We start from the raw sequence: 14,910 nt of genomic DNA, 5'->3' as shown, positions 1-14,910 counted from the left end.
AAAGAGTACAAACAGAGGCCCCTGAAATATTTTAAGTGCTTAAACTTTTCAATCGAGTTTTCAAGTGGTGCAGTAAAGTCTTCAGTTTCACACAGATACCTTCATCGTAATGAAATAGAAAAGTTTGTGTGAAGCTATTATTTTTATGACCGAGTGTTGGCAAAATATCAAAGATAATTGAACGCATTTATTATGGATATTTGATGATGGACTGCCGAATTTTGGATAAGTAATAATGACCTATATAATTCGTAAATTAGTACATATTTCATAAACTTCTTTTCATTTTAGCAAAATCAGTATAGTCAAGATTTTTACTTATTTTCTGTTGTATTGACAGTATGATTTAAGGATTAAAACAACATGTAACTTTGTTCAAAATGTACTAATTTGAGTATACTTTTACCAGAAACATGAAATAAGTGTAAAAAATTAAAAGGTACTGTTTCTTTAATATTTTCTGAAATACTAAATTTTTCTTAAAATCAAGGTAGATACAAATTACTAACGAACATTAATCTAAATAAAATTGTTCTGATAACACTGAAATTATTTTGAATAAATCTTATTAAATATTTTTATAAAATAAACTTAGTCACTATTCTAGTGTTTGCTTGCCATCTAACTGTAAATATGTCATGTTCATGCGGTTGTCTAGATTTACATATATACAAATTAAAGAATAATAGCAATTGCTTAGAACTACAGAATGTTTCTCAGTCACCATGTGCAATTGTTGCAAATACTGTGCACTTAGTTGCTAGTACTTCCAGAGCCACAAGTTGGAATACAAAGAGAAGCAAGAAAATGGACGTTTTGGCACTATTAGGAAGCAGTTTTTCATTATGCAAGAATCAACTGTAGTTTTGCTCTGCCAGAGGAAGGATTTGACAGTTAACTAATGTCTTTTCTCTTACCTGAGCACTTAGGTTGCTCAAATTTTACCTCCTTTCTGAAGCAGAGACTAAAATGTCAGTATCAGCACAACCTGCAATCTTCCCTGCATTGTTTCAGCCTACCCTCCCCCCCAACCCCTGCCCGCCCCGCCCTGAGTCCCTTAAACATTATTATTAGGGAAGATTTCTAACATACAAAATAAACAGAATAGTGTAATTAACTGCAGTCCCCTTCTTTTAAAGGCATAGGCAAAGGAAATGTTTGTCTAGGGCCTGAAGGGTGTGAGTTATGCCAGTGAATGTGTTCACGGTTATAGGACCTGCTGGGGCAATACTGAGTACTGGATTAAGAGTGAATAGAGCGTCCTTAATGAAATTATGTATGTGTGTGTGAGAGAGAGAAGGAGACAATGATGTACAGAAAGTTCATATCTATTACTTTTTATGCTTTGTGCTTTTTATGTTTTAAATGTCTTCACATTGCACAGTCATAGAGATATCCTCCTGTGTTTCCTTCTAATGGTTTTTAAATATTTTCATTTTACATTAGGTAGTTAATTCATCTAGTTTGCTTTGTGAATGCGGGAAATAAGGGGCTTGATGTTATATTTTTATATGGTGAGTCAGTTTTCCCAGTGCCAGTTTGCGCATTTGGGAGCATTTACTGACTAATTTACATTTACTATTTGCAAAACCTTCTTACTCATATATGAAGTTCCAATATATACTTGGGTATGCATTTGGATTCTCTTTTGGTTATTGATCTACTTTTCTATTTCCTATTTTTAATACAGTTTTTAGTAATTGCAACTTTGTAATACATTTTAATAACAAATAGGATGATTCTTGCATTTATTTTTAAATAGTACTTTTGTTGGTTATAGAACTCTAGCTTGCAGTTTTTTCTTTCAGAATTTGCTAGTTTCTTTTCTCATAGTGTTCTTGTCTGACTTTGGTATCAGCGTAAGCCTGGCTAATAAAATGAGTATGGAAGTGTTCCTTTCTCTTCTATTTTTTGGAAGAGTTTGAGGATTGGTGTTAGTAGTTCTTTAAATGTTTGGTAGAATTCACTGGCGAAGCCATCTGGTCCTGAACCTGTCTTGTTGGGAGGTTTTTGATTACTGATTCAATCTCCTTACTAATAATTGGTCTGTTCAGATTTTGTTTCTTCATGATTCAGTCTTGATAGGTTGTATATTTCTCCTAGGTTCCATTTCTTCTAGGTTGCCCAATTTGTGGTCAGAAAAGATGCTTGATATGATTTCAGTCTTCTTAAATTTATTAACACTTGTTTTGTGGCCTAACATGATCTATCCTGGAGAATATTCTATGCGTCCTTGAGAAGCATGTGTGTTCAGCTGTCCTATGAAAAGTTCTGTATAGGTCTGTTAGGTCCATCTGTCCAATGTGTAGTTTAAGTCCAATTTTAGAGCACTTTAAAGAAGTTATTATTCTAAGTCTTTTGGCTTTCATGGTTTCTGTTGGTCATCTACTAGTCTTATTGATGCTACTTAAAAGTAACCTGTCTTTTTTACTCTCTGACAGCAGTTTGATTTTGATTTTGATCTTGATTTTCAGCAGTTTTCTGTGGTGCACCAGGGTTTGGGTGTTTTTTTCCCCCTGCTGGGGTTCATGGGGTTTTTTGAATCTATTGTTTGATGTATTTTATTGGTTTTGGGAACTTCTCAGTCATCATTTCTTAGATATTGCTTCGGTCACATTCACTGTCTCCTCTCCTGGGATTATAGTTACACATATGTAGGGCTTTATAACTTATTCTCTGTGTTCTTTTTTTTTTTTTTTTAACGTCTTTATTGGAGTATAATTGCTCTACTATGGTGTGTTAGTTTCTGCTTCATAACAAAGTGAATCACTTATACATATACGTATGTCCCCATATCTCTTCCCTCCTGCATCTCCCTCCCTCCCACCCTCCCCATCCCACCCCTCCAGGCAGTCACAAAGCACCAAGCTGATCTCCCTCTGCTAAGCGACTGCTTCCCACTAGCTATGCATTTTCATTTGGTAGTGTATATAAAGTGAATCAGTTATACATATACATATGTTCCCATATCTCTTCCCTCTTGCATCTCCCTCCCTCCCACCCTCCCCATCCCACCCCTCCAGGCAGTCACAAAGCACCAAGCTGATCTCCCTCTGCTAAGCGACTGCTTCCCACTAGCTATGCATTTTCATTTGGTAGTGTATATATGTCCATGCCACTCTCTCACCCCGTCCCAACTTACCCCTCCCCGTCCCCGTATCCCCAAGTCCACCCTCTGGTAGGGTTGCATCTTTATTCCTGTCTCACCCCCAGGTTCCTCTGACCTTTTTTTTAGAGTTCATATATATGTATTAGCCTACGGTATTTGTTTTTCTCTTTCTGACTTCACTCTGTATGACAGTCTCTAGTTCCATCCACCTCACTACAAATAACTCAGTTTCGTTCCTTTTGATGGCTGAGTAATATTCTATTGTGTATATGTGCCACATCTTCTTTATCCATTCATCTGTTGATGGACACTTAGGTTGCTTCCATATCCTGGTTATTGTAAATAGAGCTGCAGTGAACATTTTGGTACATGACTCTTTTTGAATTATGGTTTTCTCAGGGTATATGCCCAGTAGTGGGATTGCTGGGTCGTATGGTAGTTCTATTTTTAGTTTTTTAAAGAACCTCCATAGTGTTCTCCATAGTGGCTGTACCAATTTACATGCCCACCAACAGTGCAAGAGGGTTCCCTTTTCTCCACACCCTCTCCAGAATTTATTGGGTGTTTTTTCTTTTTTGGTGGTACGCGGGCCTCTCACTGTTGTGGCCTCTCCTGTCGCAGAGCACAGGCTCCGGACGCGCAGGCTTAGTGGCCATGGCTCATGGGTCTAGCTGCTCCACGGCATGTGGGATCTTCCCGGACCAGAGCATGAATCCGTGTCCCCTGCATCGGCAGGGGGACTCTCAACCACCGTGCCACCAGGGAAGCCTGGTTTTTGTTTTTTTATTCAAACAGAAAGTCACAAAAATTATAATCATCCTCATCAGTTCACTCAGTCCCATGTTTCAGCATTTATTGTTTGTAGATTTTTTGATGGTGGCGATTCTGACTGGTGTGAGAGGATATCTCATTGTAGTTTTGATTTGCATTTCTCTAATGATTAATGATGTTGAGCATTCTTTCATGTGTTTATTGGCAATCTGTATATCTTCTTTGGAGAAATGTCTATTTAGGTCTTCTGCCCATTTTTGGATTGGGTTGTTTGTTTTTTTGATATTGAGCTGCATGAGTTCCTTGTATGTTTTAGGGATTAATCCTTTGTCACTTACTTCATTTGCAAATATTTTCTCCCATCCTGAGGGTTGTCTTTTGGTCTTGTTTATGGTTTCCTTTGCTGTGCAAAAGCTTTTAAGTTTCATGAGTTCCAATTGTTTATTGTTGTTTTTATTTCCATTTCCCTAGGAGGTGGGTCAAAAAGGATCTTGCTGTGATGTATGTTATAGAGTGTTCTGCCTATGTTTTCCTCTAAGAGTTTGATAGTTTCTGGCCTTACATTTAGGTCTTTAATCCATTTTGAGCTTATTTTTGTGTATGCTGTTAGGGAGTGATCTGATCTCATACTTTTACATGTAGCTGTCCAGTTTTCCCAGCACCACTTATTGAAGAGGCTGTCCTTTCTCCACTGTACATTCTTGCCTCCTTTATCAAAGATAAGGTGACCATATGTGTGTGGGTTTATCTCTGTGCTTTCTATCCTGTTCCATTGATCTATATTTCTGTTTTTGTGCCAGTACCATACTGTCTTGATTACTGTGCTTTGTAGTGTAGTCTGAAGTCAGGAAGCCTGATTCCTCCAGCTCCGTTTTTCTCTTTCAAGATTGCTTTGGCTTTTCGGGGTCTTTTATGTTTCCATACAAATGGTGAAATTTTTTGTTCTAGTTCTGTGAAAAATGCCAGTGGTAGTTTGATAGGAATTGCATTGAATCTGTAGATTGCTTTGGGTAATAGAGTCATTTTCACAATGTTGATTCTTCCAATCCAAGAACATGGTATATCTCTCCATCTGTTTGTATCATCTTTAATTTCTTTCATCAGTGTCTTATAATTTTTTGCATACAGGTCTTTTGTCTCCTTAAGTAGGTTTATTCCTAGGCATTTTCTTCTTTTTGTTGCAATGGTATATGGGAGTGTTTTCTTAATTTCACTTTCAGATTTTTCATCATAAGTGTATCGGAATGCCAGAGATTTCTGTGCATTAATTTTGTATCCTGCTACTTTACCAAATTCATTGATTAGCTCTAGTAGTTTTCTGGTAGCATCTTTAGGATTCTCTATGTATAGTATCATGTCATCTGCAAACAGTGGTAGCTTTACTTCTTTTCCAATTTGGATTCCTTTTATTTCTTTTTTTTCTCTGATTGCTGTGGCTAAAACTTCCAAAACTATGTTGAGTAATAGTGGTGAGAGTGGGAAACCTTGTCTTCTTCCTGATCTTAGTGGACATGGTTTCAGTTTTTCAAAGTTGAGGACGATGTTGGCTGTGGGTTTGTCATATATGGCCTTTATTATGTTGAGGAAAGTTCCCTCTATGCCTACTTTCTGGAGGGTTTTTTATCATAAATCAGTGTTGAATTTTTTCGACAGCTTTCTCTGCATCTATTGAGATGATCATATGGTTTTTTTTTTGTTTTGTTTTGTTTTTGCGGAACGCGGGCCTCTCCGGACGCGCAGGCCCAGTGCCCATGGCTCACAGGCCCAGCCGCTCCGCAGCATGTGGGATCCTCCCAGACCGGGGCACGAACCCATGTCCCCCGCATCGGCAGGCAGACTCTCAACCACTGCGCCACCAGGGAAGCCCGATCATATGGTTTTTATTCTTCAATTTGTTAATATGGTGTATCACGTTGATTGATTTGTGTATACTGAAGAATCCTTGCGTTCCCGGGATAAACCTCACTTGATCATAGTGTATGATCCTTTTAATGTGCTGTTGGATTCTGTTTGCTAGTATTTTGTTGAGTATTTTTGTATCTATGTTCATCAGTGATATTGGCCTGTAATTTTCTTTCTTTGTGACATCTTTGTCTGGTTTTGGTGTCAGAGTGATGGTGGCCTCGTAGAATGAATTTGGGAGTTTTCCTTCTGCTATATTTTGGAAGAGTTTGAGAAGGATAGGTGTTAGCTCTTCTCTAAATGTTTGATAGGATTCGCCTGTGAAGCCATCTGGTCCTGGGCTTTTGTTTGTTGGAGGATTTTTAATCACAGTTTCAATTTCAGTGCTTGTGATTTGTCTGTTCATATTTTCTATTTCTTCCTGGTTCAGTCTCCGACTGTTGTGCATTTCTAAGAATTTGTCCATTTCTTCCAGGTTGTCCATTTTATTGGCATAGAGTTGCTTGTAGTAATCTCTCATGATCCTTTGTATTTCTGCAGTGTCGGTTGTTACTTCTCCTTTTTCATTTCTAATTCTATTGATTTGAGTCTTCTCCCTATTTTTCTTGACATGTCTGGCTAATGGTTTATCAATTTTGTTTATCTTGTCAAAGAACCAGGTTTCAGTTTTATTGATCTTTGCTATTGTTTCCTTCATTTCTTTTTCATTTATTTCTGATCTGATCTTTATGATTTCTTTCCGTCTTCTAACTTTGGGGTTATTTTGTTCTTCTTTCTCTAACTGCTTTAGGTGTAAGGTTAGGTTGTTTATTTGAGATGTTTCTTGTTTCTTAAGCTAGGATTGTATTGCTATAAACTTTCCTATTAGAACTGCTTCTGCTGCATCCCATAGGTTTTGGGTCGTTGTGTTTTCATTGTCATTTGTTTCTAGGTATTTTTTGATTTCCTCTTTGATTTCTTCAGTGATCTCTTGGTTATTAAGTAGTGTGTTGTTTAGCCTTCATGTGTTTATATTTCTTACAGATTTTTTCCTGTAATCGATATCTAGTCTCATAGCGTTGTGGTCAGAAAAGATACTTGATACGATTTCAATTTTCTTAACTTTACCAAGGCTTGATTTGTGACCCAAGATATGCTCTATCCTGGAGAATGTTCCACGAGCACTTGAGAAGAATGTGTATTCTGTTGTTTTGGGATGGAATGTCCTATAAATATCAATTAAGGCCATCTTGTTTAATGTATCATTTAAAGCTTATGTTTCCTTATTTATTTTCATTTTGGATGATCTGTCCATTGGTGAAAGTGGGGTGTTGGAAGTCCCCTACTATGATTGTGTTACTGTCGATTTCCCCTTTTATGGCTGTTAGTAATTGCCTTATGTATTGAGGTTCTCCTATGTTGGGTACATAAATACTTACAATTGTTTTATCTTCTTCTTGGATTGATCCCTTGATCATTATGTAGTGTCCTTCTTTGTCTCTTGTAATAGTCTTTGTTTTAAAGTCTCTTTTGTCTTATATGAGAATTGCTACTCCAGCTTTCTTTTGATTTCCCTTTGCAAGGAATATCTTTTTCCATCCCCTCATTTTCAGTCTGTATGTGTCCCTAGGCCTGAAGTGGGTCTCGTGTAGACAGCATATATAAGGGTCTTGTTTTTGTATCCATTCAGCCAATCTGTGTCTTTTGGTTGGAGCATTTAATCCATTTACATTTAAGGTAATTATTGATATATATGTTACTATTACCATTTTCTCAGTTATGTTGGGTTTATTATTGTAGGTCTTTTCCTTTTCTTGTGTTTCCTGCCTAGGGAAGCTCCTTTAGCATTTGTTGTAAAGCTGGTTTGGTGGTGCTGAATTCTCTTAGCTTTTGCTTGTCTTTAAAGGTTTTAATTTCTCCCTCAAATCTGAATGAGATCCTTGCTGGGTAGAGTAATCTTGGTTGTAGGTTTTGCTCCTTCATCACTTTAAGTATGTCCTGCCACTCCCTTCTGGCCTGCAGAATTTCTGCTGAAAGATCAGCTGTTAACCTTATGGGGATTCCCTTATGTGTTGTTTTTCCCTTGCTGCTTTTAACATTTGTTCTTTGTATTTAATTTTTGATAGTTTGATTAATATGTGTCTTGGCGTGTTTCTCCTTGGATTTATCCTGTATGGGACTCTTTGCACTTCCTGGACTTGATTAACTATTTCCTTTCCCATATTTGGGAAGTTTTCAACTATAATCTCTTCAAATACTTCCTCAATCCCTTTCTTTTTCTTTTCCTCTTATGGCACCCCTATAATTCGAATGTTGGTGCATTTAATGTTGTCCCAGAGGTCTCTGAGACTGTCCTCAATTCTTTTCATTCTTTTTTCTTTACTCTGCTCTGCAGTAGTTATTTGCACTATTTTATCTTCCCGGTCACTTATCCATTCTTCTGCCTCAGTTATTCTGCTATCGATCCCTTCTAGAGAATTTTTAGTTTCATTTATTGTGTTGTTCATAATTGTTTGTTTGCTCTTTAGTTCTTCTAGGTCCTTGTTAAACGTTTTTTGTATTTTCTCCATTCTATTTCCAAGATTTTGGATCATCTTTACTCTCATTATTCTGAATTCTTTTTCAGGTAGACTGCCTATTTCCTCTTCATTTGTTAGGTCTGGTGGGTTTTTACCTTGCTCCTTCATCTGCTATGTGTTTCTCTGTCTTCTTATTTTGCTTAACTTACTGTGTTTGGGGTCTCCTTTTTGAAGACTGCAGGTTCGTAGTTTCCATTGTTTTTGGTGTCTGTCCCCAGGTTGGTTCAGTGGGTTATGTAGATGGAGATCTCTGGGAGATTTTTGCCGTTTGATATTATGTGGAGCTGGGAGGTCTCTTGTGGACCAACATCCTGAAGTTGGCTCTCCCACCTCAGAGGCACAGCACTGACGCCTGGATGGAGCACCAAGAGCCTGTGCTCCACACGGCTGAGAATAAAAGGGAGAGGAAATAAAAGAAGAAGATAAAATAAAATAAAAAATAATTATTAAGAAAAAATTTTTTTTAAGTAATTATAAAAAAAACGGACAGACAGAACCCTAGGACAAATGGTAGAAGCAAAGCTATGCGGACAAAATCACACACAGAAGCATACACATACACACTCATAAAAAGAGAAAAAGGGGGAAAAAAATATATCGTTGTTCCCAAAGGCCACTTCCTCAATTTGGGATGATTCGTTGTCTATTCATGTATTCCACAGCTGCAGGGTACATCAAGTTGATTGTGGACATTTAATCCGCTGCTCCTGAGGCTGCTGAGAGAGATTTCCCTTTCTCTTCTTTGTTCGCACAGCTCCCAGGGTTCGGCTTTGGATTCGGCCCGCCTCTGCGTGTAGGTCGCCCGAGGGCATCTGTTCTTTGCTCAGACAGGACGGGGTTAAAGGAGCCGCTGATTTGGTGGCTCTGGCTCACTCAGGCCTGGGGGAGGGAGGGGTACAGAATGCCCAGCAAGCCTGCGGTGGCAGAGGCCGGCATGACGTTGCATCAGCCTGAGGCGCGCCGTGCGTTCTACTGGGGAAGTTGTCCCTGGATCACGGGACCCTGGCGGTGGCGGGCTGCACAGGCTCCAGGAGGGGAGGTGTGGATAGTGACCTGTGCTCGCACACAGGCTTCTTGGTGGCGGCAGCGGCAGCCTTAGCATCTCATGCCTGTCTCTGGGGTCCGCGCTTTTAGCCACGGCTCACGCCGGTCTCTGGAGCTCCTTTGAACGGCGCTCTTAAGTTCCCACTCCTCGCGCACCAGGAAACAAAGAGGGAAGAAAAAGTCTCTTGCCTCTTCGGTAGCTCCAGACTTTTTCTCGGACTCCCTCCCGGCCAGCCTTGGTGCACTAGCCCCCTGCAGGCTGTGTTCACGCCGCCAACCCCAGTCCTCTCCCTGTGATCCGACCGAAGCCCAAGCCTCAGCTCCCAGCCCCTGCCTGCCCCGGTGGGTGAGCAGATAAGCCTCTCGGGCTGGTGAGTGCCGGTCGGCACCGATCATCTGTGCTGGAATCTCCGCTTTGCCCTCCGCACTCCTGTTGCTGCGCTTTGCTCCGTGGCTCCAAAGCTTCCCCCTTGCCCACCTCCCGTCCCTGCCAGTGAAGGAGCTCCTAGTGTGTGGAAACCTTTCCTCTTTCACAGCTCCCTCCCACTGGTGCCGGTCCCGTCCCTATTCTTTTGTCTCTGTTTTGTTTTTTTTGCCCTACCCGGGTACATGGGGAGTTTCTTGCCTTTTGGGAGGTCTGAGGTCTTTTTCAGTGTTCAGTAGGTGTTCTGTAGGAGTTGTACCATATGTAGGTGTATTTCTGATGTATTTGTGGGGAGGAAGGTGATCTCTGCATCTTCCTCTTTCACCATCTTGAAGCTCCTCCTGTGTTCTTGATCTGACTTCTGATACCCCCCCATATTTTTGTCTGTGCTTCATTCCAAATATCTTCTGATACCACTTCCATTTCTCTTTTACTCCATCTGTGTCTAATCTGCTATTAAAACCATCCATTTTATTTTTTCTTAATAATCTTGTTATTGACTATTTTTGTTTTTAGGATTATTTGGTCTTCTTTCAGACTTTCTGTGGCCTTCCTTACTGCCCACTCCAGTTTCCAGTTCTCTGCCACAATTCTCAGTCTTGTATTATAATCATTATGTACACACTACTCAGTTATTTTGAAGTATTTGTCTAATAACTACCATTTGGAGGTCCTGTGGGTCTCTTTCTTTTGGCTAGTTCTGTTTCTCACCTTTTAATTAATTCATCCAAGTCTATGAATTGTACTTCAGCTGCTGATTTGGTTGTATCCTATAGGATTTTATATGTTCACATTTTCTTAGTCACTTAAATATTTTGTCATTTCTATCTTTCTGTATCCCATGGACTATTCACATGTATGTGTTTAAATTTCCAAATATATAGGAAGTTTGAAGCTATCTTGTGGCTGATTTCTAAATTTATTGCATTGTGAGAACAGAGAATCTATTATGTTTATTCTTTTGCATGTATTTGAGTTTCGTTTTTGCTGTGGTGACTTAAGATTTTCTCTTTTATTCTTACTCAGAAATGTCCTCACAGTATGTCTAGATGTACTTTTTCATATTTATCCTGGAATTCCATGGACTTTTTCAACTTGTGGATGTTTATATTTATTTGGGAAATTTCTTGGCTATTATTCAGCTCTTGCCATCCCACTGCTGTTTTTATTTAAATTTTTTTCTGGATTTCTCATTGAATAGATAGTGGAATGTGTGCATCTCTTCTTCATATCTCAACTTTTTATTCTATACATTTTGTTCCTTTATGATCCTGTGATATCCTCAACTTTGTCTTTTTATTCCAAGGAATGTTCCCTCCTGCAGCTTTCAGGACTATTGTATAGTGGCAGTGGTGGACACTCAGGGTTCTCTAGCCTACCTTGTTCCTCTTATGGTTCCTCATTAATCCCCCTGTTGGTTGCTGACCTTCAGTAATTATTTCTTACCTCCATAATTGAGTTAATACAGGCTAAATTTCCATCTTCTTTGATGGCCTGGGGAGAAAGAGAGAAAGATTGAAGCCAAGCAGAAAACAGCTACACCCCTTGTCGGGAATTGGGAAAGCAAACCGGTGGGTCCCTGCATTCCCAATTTCCCAGGCAAAATGATAAAACAACTACCAACTATTTAGAGATCTTGGAATCATTGCTGGTATACTGGAATCCCCAGCTAGCCACAGATCTAGAGTCACCCATTTAATATTTAAGCTAGAGCAGACAACCATAACCAATAACCAGATGGGGCAAAGCCACAGCTAAGTCATGGATAGATTTGGATGGAGCAGCTGGACTCTGCTTAATTGCAGAGGCTGGCCTTGTGATTTCATTTCCCTCACAATAACCCAAACCCACATTTTACTGATCCCAAGTTTTGGACCCCACCTACCTGCATTTTAGTATGAATTTACTTTTAAAAAGGTTAAGTAAGTATAAATTACAAATAAAACTGAAGTTTCCCGTTGCCAAATAGCTGATTATGGTTCTGTGCAACTCTCTACTCTTCCTCCCCAATAAGCTGACAGATAGAGTGTCCTGAGTGGTGTAGGTGAATGTCACTCTACACACACACACAGGTGCACGCATGCACACAAATATGTGTATACTTATGTGTATCTAGAGGTATAATCATAAATAATACAAAGTTTCTTTTTGCATATAAGTGGCATTATGCTGTTTTTATCATCTGGCAACATGTTTTTTAATCACTAAAACTCTTTGGCTGCAAATGTCTAAAATTCTGGTTCATTTTATCTAGCTGTTATCTTTACAAAATTGATTAGCATATGCCACATTTTATTTATTCATTCCTTACCCTCCCTCCCGTTCGTAGCTCCCATCTAGGTACTTTTGAATTTTCTCACTCAGAACAATGCTGCAGAAGCATCTTTATACTTGGCTCCCTATGTATGTGGTATCAGTGTTTCTCTGTGGATCAGATTTTCTCCCCCTGGAGTTAATCTTTGGAAATGCAGGATATTTTTTTGCTCATCCCTTTTGTATGCCTCTTATGTATGTCCTCATTGGCACTTAAATATCTCTACTGGCATGTCTGCAAGAAAGTAGACTGACTAGTGCCTCTTGTTGCCTTCAAGATACACAGTCCTGTATTCCTCCTGGATTAAGTAATTAATTTCCCTTCTATGTTGAATTTCCTGAGGTTCTATTACAAAGCTCTTCATAGTACAGATTATTTTAAAATTGTTCTAGTTATGATGTCTAGAAAAGATTGTTTTATTTCTTTTCCTTTATAGGACTAACCTCCAAACCTCCAAATTGCATTTGCAAATGTTAGATGCTTTTGTTAAGATGGTGCTTAATGTAACCCTGCTGTTTCCTGTTTCCATTCTCTTTTGAAGGGAAAAATGTGTTTAGGTTATCTTTTCCTCCTTTCATTGCATATTTGTATATTCTTACATATCCTGTTCTTTGGCAGTATACTTGCATATACTTCCCTTCTTAAATATTGTATTACTAGCTTAAATTTAATTTAGGCATTAATTCAAGATTATTTTTATTCTTGTTCCCAAAGTTGGGACAAAGTTGGAATCTCTGATGAGGGAGGTTCACATTTATATTCTTTCAGTGACTAGTTTTGTGACCTTTTGGCAGGACTTTGACATTTATTTAAGTCATTTATAAAAAGGGAAAGCTTGAATAAATGACCTTCAGGCTTTCCTCCAGAAACTTCTATGGACAGATTCAAATGAGTAATTTCATAAGCAGTGAGGAACTTGAAGAAACAACATTTATTGCCTTTGGTATAAGCAGCAATGCTTATTTATGTGTGTTAAGATGTTTAAACTGTAAACATATAAAATAGATTGTAAGATTCAGAAAGTATATGCTTTCTTTTGTAGGTGTTTGTTTTGTCCACCTGTTTTAAAATTAAGTCAAAATGCCAATAAGACCAAATCTCCAGGTATGTAGTCCTAGACCAAAAGGAAGTCTTTTATTTTAATTCCTAAAATCACTTTTTGTTTATTTATAGGTATTAAATGCCATCGTTTTAGGAAAGACAAAGCTTACTTGTTTTTATGAAATGGTCAAGAGTCAAATAATTGAAATAAAAATGTTATCCTTTTATTTTTTCAATAGATTTGTTTCCAAAAGCTTTATTAAGAATATAAAGTACTAAAGATGATTTATATATACCTCTTACATAGAAATGAATCATACACTGATCTATGTATCATTTATGGCTGGATACTTTTATATCAAGGCTTAAAATTGTGAGATACTTGCATTTAGGAGAATCATATTAATGTATGAAAATTCCTTATTAATGGTGGTGTACTTTAATAGCAGGGATGGCAGATTTTATAAAGCTTATAAATATAGAATATAATAAATAATAAATTATGTGTATGTAATGCTTAAGTTATATTGGTTGGTATAGTTTCTAAAAAAATGCTTTTACCTGTCTTTATGCAATTTTTTTTTTTAACTATTTAAACTTCATGAAGAAGTTGATATGTTAGGGTTTTATCCATGGTATTAAGTATTAGTTACTATAAAGTTGATTTTTATTTCCTTCATTAACAGGTTTTTGTTGAGTTTAGCATAATGATGACTTTCCAATAGACTTTCCAATAAGAAATATGAAGTGGAAAATTAGTAAAGTATATTTTTCTTGTATAGAGCTTATTATTATCAAAACACTTAATCTCTAATTCTGTTACTCTGAATTTAATAGTGGACAGGTTTTTTAAATAAATGAATTGATATTATATAAGCTCTTTTGAGAATTTTCAAATGTGAAAATAATTCTTAAATTATTTGATTTCATAAGGTGACTAAGGTGACTAATTTGGGTTTTGATTCAATATATTTGCCGTTTTCTATATTTCAGCAGTTGGAAAAATGCATTGATAATGCTCTAAGAAAAAATGATTTCAAACCTTTGAAAACACTTTTACAAATCGATATTTGTGAAGATGTGAAGATTAAATGCAGCAAACAGTTTTTCCACAAGTTGGATGATCTTATGTGCAGGGTAAATATTCATTTTTGTTGAATGAGTTTTACAGTTATTAGATACCACTCTACTTTTTAGGAAGAGATACTCCGTTGGAAGGAATGAATAAAAACGCTTTGGCAAGCTCACTTATAACTATCTAAATAAAAGCTTGTTTCACCACTTGCTTTTTGTGTGTGTTTGTTTGAGGAGTCCCAAATAACATGTTGGACTGTTGTTTACTATATAAAAAATCTGTGTTTACATAGTGTCACCATTGTTAACTGTTATCTAAGTGGGAAAAATAGCTTACCTGTTTGAAGTTTAAACAACTTGAACTATTTTTTAAAAACCTATCAGCATATTCTTCATGTTGTGTGGACAGTGCTTGGTGCTTACAAAATATAAAACAAACAAAAACAAATAAAAATCATCAAAAACCTGTACTTGATTTGTCATGTATAAAGTATTTTTATACGTGAGAAAAAAGTGATTATTGACAGTCTCCACCAGAATTTGATGTTTGTTACGAATCTAGAAGAGTGAGTAAAAATTTCTTGTATTGGTCTTCCCTGGTGGCGCAGTGGTTGAGAGTCCGCCCGCCGATGCAGGGGACACGGGTTCGTGCCCCGGTCCGGGAGGATCCCAC

General features: G+C 37.7%; 1 protein-coding gene across 1 annotated transcript in view; it reads left to right on the top strand.

Annotated features, from left to right (window-relative positions):
- Positions 1-13,202: 13,202 nt before the first annotated feature.
- Positions 13,203-14,910, top strand: part of SYCP2 (synaptonemal complex protein 2) — a gene marked incomplete at its 3' end in the record, with an annotated part of 39,882 nt that continues 38,174 nt past the window's right edge. Inside the window, exons 1-2 of the mRNA XM_007470164.1 lie at positions 13,203-13,226; positions 14,157-14,300. Coding sequence (XP_007470226.1) covers positions 13,203-13,226; positions 14,157-14,300 — 168 coding nt within the window. The remainder of the gene's footprint in view (positions 13,227-14,156; positions 14,301-14,910) is intronic.

Source organism: Lipotes vexillifer, unplaced genomic scaffold (genome assembly GCF_000442215.2).
Source record: "Lipotes vexillifer unplaced genomic scaffold, Lipotes_vexillifer_v1.1 scaffold1231, whole genome shotgun sequence".
NCBI classification, from domain to species: domain Eukaryota; kingdom Metazoa; phylum Chordata; class Mammalia; order Artiodactyla; family Lipotidae; genus Lipotes; species Lipotes vexillifer.
Note: the sequence above shows the minus strand (reverse complement) of the source record. Positions and strands in the feature narration are given on the sequence as shown.